The 12,136-nt window shown below is 48.0% G+C and overlaps 1 protein-coding gene across 1 annotated transcript in view; it reads right to left on the reverse strand.

The window, feature by feature from the left end:
- Positions 1 to 477: 477 nt before the first annotated feature.
- The window catches only part of Chmp4b (charged multivesicular body protein 4B), a 40,196-nt gene continuing 28,537 nt past the window's right edge, over positions 478 to 12,136 (reverse strand). The window contains exons 2-5 of the mRNA XM_028775279.1: positions 5,459 to 5,636; positions 3,734 to 3,848; positions 2,428 to 2,554; positions 478 to 1,320 (exon numbers count right to left, since the gene is read on the reverse strand). Coding sequence (XP_028631112.1) covers positions 1,256 to 1,320; positions 2,428 to 2,554; positions 3,734 to 3,848; positions 5,459 to 5,636 — 485 coding nt within the window. The 3' untranslated portion in view covers positions 478 to 1,255. The remainder of the gene's footprint in view (positions 1,321 to 2,427; positions 2,555 to 3,733; positions 3,849 to 5,458; positions 5,637 to 12,136) is intronic.

Consider the following 12,136-nt stretch of genomic DNA (forward strand, 5'->3'; position numbering starts at 1 on the left):
TGGAGGACATCGTCCAAAGCATCCGTCAGTTTCTCATGAGAGTACAAGAATAAAGAAAAATGCAGACTGGAAGGGTTGGGCCAAAAACACACAGTGACTCAGCAGACCCAAATGGACCGTCTGTGCATCAGTCCTTGGTCAGTGCCCAACACAGTTTCCTGTTCTGGGGACACACCACCTGATGGGGCCATGGTTTCCAGCAGACAGAGGCTCCCACAGGCATCACCTTAGGTGCTGCTGGCAGACCAGGAGGGAAGATTCTGGGGCTGCACAAGAACCAACTCTCTGAAAGTGGACCTAGACAGTCCCAGGCTAAGTGGGGTCACAGCTGTGGCCTCCACGGTCTTGAGGTTTCTAGAAGAAAGATCTGCCTTTCACAAGCCCTTCAGGTTTCCCCACACGACCCTGGACTAGAGCTGGCCTGGAAAGGGTCAGCTCCCAAGGAAGGTGAGAGATTGACTGAACACAACAGCAATATGAAAATTAAATCGAGATATTTAATAGACAGTGCAAACCATAATCTCATCTGAATATAAATGTATGCACATGTTTCCAATGAGTTATGTATCAATTATCACAAACAGCAACGAGGACCTTAGAGCTAGGTTAGAAAACCGGAGAGCTGCAGTTTAACTCTAACAATCTGATTTGCTCACAAGAGAACACATCCATTTCAGATCTGTGTCACAAACTCCAAAAGACCAGGGGGGCAGGAGTGACAAGGGCCAAGGTGGTAGACACGGGGCCAGTACACAGGTGACAAACAGAAGCACAGCCCTTGAGGGAGCCAAAACCAGATGTGTTGTTACAGCTAAGAACAAGGAAAAGCCTATCTATGGCTTTTAAAAAACGACTTTTCTGCCAGCACTGTACACGTCTTACAGAGAGGTGTGACAAGTCAGCTGACTTAAAGGACGCGGATCGTTTCAACTGCAAATGGCCGACCCTCTCCACGGAGGACTCAGCAGTGGGGTTAGCGTAGTCCAGAAGCTCAGTGTTGGATTTGCAAATACAGTTTATTTTACAGAAATTCAACATTATAAACAGCAGGCACCTCCCACCCGCCCCCTCCCCCCACCCGCCCCTGGGCACAGACCGTGCTATGCGAGAGTGAGCAGTGATGCGGCTACTGCTTTGGGTGAGAGCTGAGCGATGGAGGCTGCCTGCACCGCGTCCTGCCTGCCCTGCGCACGCACATGCCTGCCCGATGCACAGGCCACCAGAGTCCGTCTGGGCCCAGCCTCTGCTGGAACAGTTACATGGATCCGGCCCAGTTCTCCAATTCCTTCATGTCGTCGTCTTCCTCTTCCTTCTTCTTGGCTGTGGACACAGAAAAGATGCTTTCTGAAGCCTGGCTGGGAACTGGAGGCATGCTCCACTATGTGTACACACACACACACACACACACACACACGGCCCTGTCCTGTAGCCAGCTGAGGCCTACAGCAGCGGTGAGCAGGGGACCCACAGCAGGTGGGACTGTTTCTCACTGAGGGTTCCTCAGCTGTAAAGCAGACGGGAGCATCCCTCCCAAGAGATGCCATCCTTGCCAAGCTGACTCCACTTGGAGTTTCTGGAGCCATGCTTTGCTAGACTGCCTCTGACAGACGAATAGCAGCTGAAGAGCCACTGAAGAGCCAGGGGGCTTTCCTCTTTACCATGGCAGAGGGAAGGAGGAGGGGGAGGGGAGGGAAATGCCCCCACACTCTGCTGACAGGCCCTTTGTTCCACTCTAGATTGGCAGTTCTGACTTTCTGGGAGCTTTGTGTGGGGCATTTCTGTGAGGAGTGAACACTCGAGGAGGGGAAGAGGGAGAAAATGCAGGCAGGGAAATGAGGGTTTTACAGAAGCAGGTCTCCAACTAGCTAGAGTTGCTTCCTTCCCTGAGAGCAAACAGCATGGGGTCCTAGCTGGGGCAAGACTTAAGTTCCAATAGTAGTGCACAGTGCCCAGAATGTTCCTGCATTTTGGTGGTAAGAAAAATCATTTTAGAACAGAGCCTCCTTTTTTCTCTTTTTCAAACTTTTTAAAATTAAAAAAACAATTATATCAGTTCCCCCATTCCTCCTCCCTCTAATCCTTTTAACCTCCCTCACTAGAACAGAGGCTTTTAATTCCCACTCCCAACCCCACACGGGACATGAAGTGCCTGGAGACACAGTAGCTGATACACCTTTGTGTGGCGGTGGCTGCTACTGGCATCTGGTGGGAAGTCAGCCCCACTGCCACCCAAGAATGATCTGGCTATGTCACTGTGCTGAGGTTAGGGAATCCTTTTCTGGAGACACCAGGAAAAGACATATGACACTGGCACTGTGGCCATCACAACACAGGCTCTTTGGCTCAGAACCCAGACTGAAGTCAACTGACCATGAGATCACCCCCTTCACATGCGCGAGGGTGTGTCCTGACTGTGGGCACACTCACCGGGTTTGGATGGTAGGGCTACAGAGGGGACATTTGGTAGGGGGACTGTTTCGGGCCCACTGATCTCCAACAAATTCTTATCCAGCTCCTCTTGTTCAAGTTCCTCAAGCTCTGCCATGAGCTCATCCTGCAAAGGGAAGGAAGGAAGTGAGACTCCCAGCAGCCACGCTTCCCCTTGATGCCCAGTGAGCCTTCTGAGGGGATCACTAGTGTGCACACACATCTGGGGCCCCATCTATGAGCTTCCTGGGAAGGACTGTATCTTTTCTTTCATTCCTTTTCAAGAGAAGCATCAGGTGCTGAACCCAGAACCCCACATATGCTAGGTAAGTGTTTTACCACTGAGCTATATACTCAACCTTGTCTACCTTTTGAAATTTTGGGACAGGTTCTGAAACTGCCCATGCTCTGTGCTTCAGGCTTGCTGTCCTCCAGCCCAGACTCCTAAGCTGCTGGATTAGAAGCCTGGACTTGATGAACCATCAGCCCAGAGCTGCTCCTTTCCCGTTTTGTTTGTTAGTGTTTAAGTGTCTGGGTGCTTTGCTGGCATTTGTGTCTGTGTGCTGTGTGCATGCAGTGCCCCCAACAGAAGGCATGGATCCTCTAGGGCTGGGGTCACAGAGAGTCGCTGGCCACCAAGTGGGCGCCCACAACCCCTTCTAGCCTCCAGGGCATGCAAATTGTGTACAGATACACATTCAGGCAAAATAGCCATAAACATAAAATAAAATTTATCTGTTTTCTTTCTTCTTCTTTTAGGTTTTTTTGTTTGTTTGTTTTTATGTTTTTGGTTTTTTGCTTTTGTTTTTCGAGACAGGGTTTCTCTGTGTAAGCCTGGCTGTCCTAGAACTCACTCTGTAGACCAGGCTGGCCTCGAACTCCTTTTTGTTTTTAAGATAAGATCTCACTGTCATTGTGAATGCCCTGGAACTCTCTATGTAGACCACTTTGGCCTCTGCAGGACCACAGAGGCCCTGCCTCTGCCTCCTGAGTGCTAGGATTAAACACATGTGCCACTATGCCAAGCATAAACTACATTAAAATTGTTATTTTAAAGTCCAGAATCCAGCCAAGTGGTGGTGGCATATGCCTTTAGTCCCTAGCACTTGGGAGGCAGAGGCAGGCAGAGGCTAGCCTGGACTACAGAGTGAGTTCTAGGACAGTCAGGACTACACAGAGAAACCTTGGATCAAAAAACCTAAACAAACAAATCCAGAACCCAAGGATGTGCACACTGTGCCCTGTTGGTATCTGAGCCTGAAATCTGTCACCCAGAGACACAGATGACTGTCTTGGAGCCACTCACCTCATCAAACTCTTCTCCAAAGCCCACAGGTTTGGAGATAGCTGTGGAAATCTCCTCTGCAAGTTCTTGCTGGTCAGCAATGTCCTGCATTAACTCATCTACTTTATCAATGTCCCTGAAAATGAAATGGACACGTTATCATATTAGCAGGACTGGTCTGAGCCCAGAGTGAATCCTGCCACATACCATCTGCTTCTCGCACACAGTAGCAAGTCTCCTCTAGAAAACGGCCCGTTATTACTGCCTTCCTCCTTCCCTTTAAAATTGGTGAGACAGCTCAATCAGTTATGTGCCTGCTGGACAAGCCTGGTCATCAGCTCTTACTCTAGAGCCCACATAAAGGTGGAAGGAAAGAGCTGACTCTACAAAGTTGTCCTCTGACCACCCCCGCCCCCACATCCACACAGGTGTGGGCACTCACACTCAGAATAAATGTAAAATTGAGAATCAAAGAATCAAGCGGACGGAAGTACCCTTAGCCATCACTTAGTCCAACAGCCAAGGAAACGAGGCTTGGCAGATGGGTGGAGTCAAAGCCACCCCCCCACACACACAAACACACATCAGGATTTGTAAACACATCAGGTAAGATCCACTCAAGTTCCAAATAGGGTGACAACTGCAGGACTTTTAACTCTTGCACCAAGACCTCTTCTTCAACGCCCAAAGCAACTCTGAACAGGAGGGCAAACCAGAAAACATAGCCAAGTCACCTGACTAGCCCCTCTATTAGGTCCCAAAGGCAAGGCAAATGTGTGGAGTTCGACACACTGTGTCACACACAGTTATTCAGGATGGTCTGCACACACTCTTACTCTCCTTGGTTAAAGAGATGAGGCCGTGGCCCGAGCAGCACCTCCCGCACCTCACCTGTGGAGGGCAATGCTCCCACACCTCACCTGTGGAGGGCAATGCTCCCACACCTCACTTGTGGATGGCAATGCTCCTGCACCTCCTGTCTTGAGAGCAAAGAGCTTCAGGTTTTTCCAGCTCACTAACAAATCTTTTAATGTGGTTCATAGAGACTGCTAACACTCGACTCTGCTTTAGAGCAAAGCAGCTCCAGGCAGTAGGTAAAGGAGGGGAACCGCCATGGGCAGGCCAGAGGCTGCACTCTGCAGATCCCTATGCTAGAGCATGGCTGAGCAGTCAAAGCAGCAAGTGCTCCAAGCGCCCCTCTGTGATGGCTAAAGTGTCAAAAAACTAAAATAGGTGCAGTTTTTCCTTAGAAAGATCCCTGCCATTTCCAAGCAGAACAGACTGGTCTCTAGTCCTCAGGCCAGCTGCAAGAGAAGTCACTGTCCTGGGGAAGGAAGGACTGCAGAGTGCAGGAACAGCACAGCCATAGCCTGAGAGAAGGGAGAGGCAAAAACCATCCTCAGAGTAGACTCAGAATAGATTCAAAGCCCTAGGAGGAAGCACAGATGCCAGGGCCCAGTCCTGTTCACACTCAGAATACAGCAGCACAGGTGGCTTCCCTCTCTGTGACACAGGCTTTTCCAATCTGATGAACAGAGGTGGCTGAGAAGACCTTCTCAGGACATTCCCAACTTGAAACTTTGCCTGTCACAGTAACCTAGAACCAGGTGAAACAACAAGAAAACTTTCCTTTCCTTTCCTAAACTCTATATGGAACTAAAGGTGGCACAATCCACTCAAGCTCCAAAGAGGGTGACACCATGCAACATTCCCCTGGAGACACCCCTACCCAGCAGCAGCACATACATGTTGTCATGGGCAGCCTTCATGGCCTTGGCGGCATAGCCCATGTTCTTGAGCACCTCCGTGTTGGTGTTGGCATTCTCTAGGGCCTCCCGCTGGAACTCGATGGTTGACAGGGTGCCATCAATCTGTGCCAGCTGCTTCTCATACCTCTTCTTGCGCTTCAGAGCCTGCAGGGCAGCTAGAGGGGAGGGAGCAGACTTGAGTGCATGGTACGGTATGATGTTAGAGAGGACACAGAACCCTCTCCCAAGAGTACACGCCTCAGCTGTAGCCGCCTCTGTAAGATGGCTAGTAACAACTACCCAGGAGCACATTCAACGTTCTAAGAAAACACACAAAGTTCACACGCCTCACAATGCAGACAAGGATGAAGCACACAAATTTAAATTCTCTGAGAACCACATCTGCTGCAAAAATCAAAGTACAGACGGGCCCTCAGAGTAAGAACATGTTTCAGAGTCAAACTACAGCTCACAGGCAGAGGTGAGAGGCTTAGTTTCCCTGCTACACTCACTGTGAGGAGTGAACAGGGCCTAGCATACAGAGCGGCCTAGCACAGAGTGTCTTAGCACACAGAGCGGCCTAGCACATTAGTAAAGCAGGTATCACATCCAAAAAACCATAACTCTAATTATTATAAAGCATCATTCCATACCAACTAAATGACAAAAATAACAATTGACTGTAGCAAATACTAGATGAGTTTGGGTTAAAATGTTATGCTATACAAAAGCCAACAATCCTGTAAACTGTTCTGCTCTGAAAGTAAGACAGCAGGAGAGCACAGCATACAGCACAGTGCTCTGACCAGTAATTTCTGTCTGGAAGTTAAATGAACAAAACTCAAGAGCCACATGCCTAGAGTCGGTGAGTACTCCATTCTCTAATAAGAAACACACAACACAATTTTAGATGGGCCTCCTGCCATGGACAAATCTGGAAGGAGTTTGACCATTTGGTCAGATCGATGGCCTCTGCTTTCTTAGCTCTCAGTCTGTATAGAAACAGATCACTTTGTCTGAGATCCAGTCAAGACAAGCGAGTCAATAAGGTCAATCTATCTAGGGCAGAGCTAGGACCAAACTGCATCTCCCCACTGAAACCCAGACTCCTTCCCCTTACAGTCTAGAAAGGCAGCCCAGCAGGCTCTAGCAGGAGCAGCAGTTGGACTGGGCGGGTCAGGGAAGCTGCATTTATGTGCAGGCTTGTAAGCACGCTCCCTCATACAGGAGGGGCACCAATGCCATCTCCACAGGCTGCACCTCACAATCACCTGCTCTACATAAGTGGTTTCTTTGTTTGTCACACAAGTTAACATATTCCTTCCACTTCCAGTGTGTACCTTACAGCCTGCAGGACGCATGCTTCATGGGATAGTTGCGAACACCAAGAGAGAACTGTAAAGTTACTTGAAACACTGTAAGGTTGGTTATTTATTTATTTATTTATTTATTTATTTATAAATAACTCTGTTGTGCACTTACTTCTCCACTGAGATCTTTGTAGATAGCAGCACTGTGTCCCAATGGCTGGAGGCTGAAGACACATGACTGTCAGCCCAGGCATCTGTCCTAAGAACCACTTACCAAGAACAATAGTTTGGCCTCCTCAAAAAAAAAAAAAAAAAAGACATAAAATTTTTTTTTTTTTTTGTTTTTTTGTTTTTTTGTTTTTTTTGAGACGGTTTTTCTCTGTGGAGCCCTGGCTGCCCTGGAACTCGCTCTGTAGACTGGGCTGGCCTCAAACCCAAAAATCTGACTACCCGTAACTCTGCCTCCTGAGTGCTAGATGTGTATGCCATCATGCCAGGCATAATTAGAACTTTTAAATTGATTAAGACTGAGGTCATAGGCCAGGCGGTGGTGGTGCACGCCTTTAATCCCAGCACTTGGGGGGGGGAAAGGCAGGCGGATTTCTGAGTTCAAGGCCAGCCTGGTCTACAGAGTGAGTTCCAGGACAGCCAGGGCTACACAGAGAAATCCTGTCTCGAAAACAAACAAACAAACAAAAAGACTGAGGGCATAATCCAATGTCAGGGCACGCACGAGGCCCTGGGCTCAACCCCTAGCACTGCAGTGAAGTCAACTCCCTCAGAGAGAGGAACAGAACAGTGATTCTCAACCTATCACATATCAGACATTTACAATTCATAACAGTAGCAAAATATGTTATGAAGCAGCCTCAAAAAAATGTTCTGGTTGGGGGTCACCACAGCATGAGGAACTGCATTAAAGGGTCGCAGCGTTAGGAAGGCTGAGAACCACTGCACTCTGAGAACTTGAAACAAACAAGAAGAACAACGCACTGCCCTCAGTACAGTTTGAAAAGCTACGGGATCCGATTAGAATAACTGAGAAGGCCGACACAGCACCTTGTTGAACATTCTCACGTGTGCACTGTCAGTGCCTCAGAACAACAACCTTACAAGGTTTCAGCAGACGAGGAAACTGAAGTTCAGAGCAGTTCTGCTCCTCAGCCCCGGATCCCCAGGGAGGAACTTACACAGGGTGTGGGATCCAAAGCCAGCGCTGTGCCACATTGTTCAGCCTCCCACCTAATCAAAACAGAAGGCTCCTGCCCTGGAGGGAGTCACCCAGCCCAGTAACAAGTGACCAAGGAGAATAAATCCAACCATTTCTGCTTAAAAACTTTCCGTAGCTCTCTCTGCCCACACTTCAGCTTCTATCTACCCTCAGAGTCCTGCCTAGGCAAGGGATGGATTTACACCATAAGTGTAGTCCTGGGAACCCTAGTACCTGGCTGGAACTGCCATCTTCAACAACCACAGCAGCAAGAAGTTACCCTGAGAGAGGCCCTTAAAGCCATCCATGACTAGGGCTACTTCCCTTGTGACAGAAACCCTATCCCGTCATCCAGTGAGGTCAGGCCTGCTCAGGGAAGGCCTGACATTTCACAGATGCTCCTTTCTCAGATTCTACCTCCTAGCCATCCCCAGGACTCAGGGCTCACATGAGAATAGAATTTATCTACAAAAGAGTCAGGAATATAGCTCCATGGCTGAGTACCTGTTTAATCTCTAGTACCAAGGGACAGGAACAGATGGACAGACAGACAAATGTGGACACGTGTGCACACACGCGCGGCTACAGAACATTCTGGCATCTAAAAGGCTGTTTGTGTGGTAGTTATTTCTTATGTCACTCAATCCTCCAGCATCCTGCCTGTCATGGTATAGAAACTCCAGATCCCAGCCTAACAGGAAGACCTGGGGGCAAAAAGGGGGAAACACTCTCCAGGGTCATCTTCTGTTATGTGCAGAGGGAACAACTCAGCCACTCCCAACTTGTGCCTACTGTTCGCCAATACCACAAACTCAAAAGTGACTTCAAGTAATTCCTAAATGGTTCTACCCATCTTTGCAGACCAACAACTAACACAAGGACTAGTATGCAGATACTTAATATATGCCAAGTTGAATCTTTAAGTTCATGTATTTTATTGTGTTTTCATATACGAATGGTCCTATCCTAACATTTAAGGTAGCTATGTAAGGTATACTAAATGCACTTTTTATTTAATGATACTGTCCACTTACAATTAAGTTTATCAGTGTAACTGGAGGGAGATATATATTCTATATAGGAGTCTTCCGGTGGGGTACACTTCTCTCTGTCCTCTTGGTTCATACAACAGGATCTCTTGCAAGCCCCTCACTATAAGGTAAGTATGCAAAAACTACGGAAAGGTCCCCAGCAAACACCCTAGCCTCCAGGGTCACCCTCCTTCTGCAAGCTTATGAAGCTTAGCCTAGAAAGCAGTGAGCTCCTCAGGCTGGTGTATGGCAGGGACTGTGGATGTTTTTTTTCTTTCCTATCCCATCTAACCTCTGTATTTTTCAATTACCTGATAGCTACGGAAGAAAGGGTACACTCAGAGAAACCCCCCAAATATGTTTTGCAAATAAAGCAACCCATTTGGTCAGCACTGGCCCACAAGAACATGTGCAAACACAGGTATCACCCACTTCACTTCCTACACCTCACAGACGTGGGAGCTCAGTGGAGGGGACCTGGGGAACCTGGTGTTCCATGGCCCAATGATGCTTCTTTCTGAACACTGCCAAGGAAAACTCCCTTCATTCCACCTGGGTAGCTATTTGAGGTAGGGAGTCTGAGACAACTTATACCATAGCTCAGGCTAGCTTGGAATTCAATAATAGTCCAGTTTGGCCCCGAACTCTCAGCAATCACCCTGTCTCAGCCTCTCAGGTGCTGACGGGATTATAGGTATGAGCCACCAAACCCAGCTCTAACCAGATTTCCAACCAGACTCGCTTTTCTACATAGCCAAAGTCCATACAGCCGAAGCCCAGTATTTACATAAATAAATACAAACTGGCTTGTAATGGCTTGCCAGCCTCTCCAAATTCTGGATGGTTGGATTAAAGAAACAAGTTGGAGGCTAAGGAACAGCTGTTCATCAGAGCCAAGTCTTCAGAGAGGAAGCATCCAAGAAGTCCATCTTCTGCTACAGAGCTCAGGGTCATATATAAACACACTGGCTCTAATAGCCTAAATTTAACCCTACTAACAGAAGTTTAAGAGGGTGCTTTCAGATGAGAAAAAGTCTGTGAAATCTCCATATTTAATTATGCCTTTGCCAGTTCCAACAGAGTAATTACAGCAGCAATTACAGAATCTAATAACCAGCTTTATTGGCTCTGAAAGCTGAAGCAAAAGCAACTGCAACCATGTTGAAATAAACATTGGTCTCCAGACAGTTGCTTCATTAGACCTCCTAACAGCTATTTAGAAGACAGCATGCAAGAGATACCCTAAGAAGCAGAGCGACTGGTGGAGAAGCATTCACCCAGGACTAGAAACCTCTTCTACAAGGCATCCGCCAATGACCACATTGGATTGTGTCAGTTTGGAACAACTAGAGAGGACTTCCTTTCTTCTAGGCCAAGGTCAACTAGATTCTCCTGAAGAAGAGAGGTCCACCTGCTCTGATGACTCCACACTCAGTACAGGTGAGACGGCCCAAAGCGTCTCACTTGATGTGGAGAGAGCATGCCTACACACTCCCCATGGGCTGAGAGCCTCAGCATGGAAAAGGGGGGTTCAGGAACCAGCTCTCATATAATGAATGGCAGTGTCTGCAGTCCCTCCAAAAGTTAGGATCTACACCCAGGAAAGTACGATGCGGTGGGGGGAGGGGTGTGTGCACTTCTTTCCCAATCAGCACAAACCACACAACAAACACCAGCACACTCCAGAGGGTATTTCCCCAGAAATGCAGCGAGCCACAGGCAGCTAAGAAGGCTTGCTTCATCAACTCCAGCAGTCTTTGAAGGGTTCTTGCCGCACTGTGCTGCAAATGGAAGATTTTCTGAGAACCCTGAGCTAGGAGACCACAGCTAGAAATCAGAGGACTGGCTGTCTTACTGAAAGCAGGGCAGGGGTTCATCTGTCATCTGTCCTATGTATGAGAGCAAGACAAAACACGAAAGTCAAAATCCAGTTATCCAAAGCCCACACTCTCTTCTATTAGCTAGCTAGAGGCGGGTGTTGGATCCCCTGGACTGGAGATAAGGTGGTGGGATGTGCCCAGGGTGAGTGAGTGCTGGGAACTGAGCTCTGGACCTCGGCCAGAACGGTTCTTACCTGTGGAACCATCCCCAGCTCCCCTCACCTTGGTCCTAAATTCTGCCCTTTGCAAATCTTATTTAAGATTTCTGCTGACCCATGGAAGAACTGAAAAACAACACAGCTTGTTCTCCTAAGTCCTCAGGAAAAAAAAGAAGCCAGTCATAGTGGCTTACATATGTGATCCCATGCTGGCCTGGGTAACAGAATAAGGCCCTGTTTGAAGAAAACAAATCAGATAAAAACACAGAGTTATCATTTGACCAAGGTCAGGGATATTTTGTCTGAGTAGGTGCTGCAGCCCCGTCAGACTGGGTCACTTCTCATTCTCAGACCCTGCATAGAGGCAGCAGGACCAGCTTGGGCTTTAAGTGAACACAAAACTCCTCAGAAGCCAGGTCCAGTGACAGTGGGATTGGTCAGCAGGCAACAGCCTGACGGTCTGACTTAGGTCGAGAGGACTCATACGGTGGAAAGACAGACTCCTTCCCTTCAAGTTGATCTCCCTCTCTAACAAATGCAACTTTTTTTTTTTTTAAATTTCAGAAGCCAAAATATACCTTTAAAGCCCAGACAGGCTGCTTTGTTTCAGACTCGCACCAGCCATGGGATGATATCCTGACATCACTGTATTTATTCCCACAGCTGGGGAGTTCAGGCCAGAAGCACAGGCACGTGTTTCCAAGCAGCCTCATTCTCGTGATGTACCTCCCTGCTCCCCTAATTTGCTCTCCATGGCCTGGAGCTAATGCACTCCATTGAGAGATGGTAAAATAAGTACTTGCATATGACCAGGAAATGGGAGTCCAAAACCCTGCTGACTTCATCAGCAAACACACAGTGAGTACAGTACTCTCTGCAAAGGAGATTCTAGAGGAAAAAGAGCCTCTTATCTGTTTAACACAGACAAAGAGGAAAGAAATAAGCCTCACAATTAACAACCTTACAGAATGCTGAACCACCCAGAGGCACTGAAATGGCACACTGTGTGCTCTGTGTAAAACTGGAGGAAAAGCCAGCATGGTCTCGCAGACAGGATCTGCCGGCTTACAGCATGTTAAGACAATGG

This window comes from Grammomys surdaster, unplaced genomic scaffold (assembly GCF_004785775.1).
Source record: "Grammomys surdaster isolate TR1022 unplaced genomic scaffold, NIH_TR_1.0 254, whole genome shotgun sequence".
NCBI classification, from domain to species: Eukaryota; Metazoa; Chordata; class Mammalia; order Rodentia; family Muridae; genus Grammomys; species Grammomys surdaster.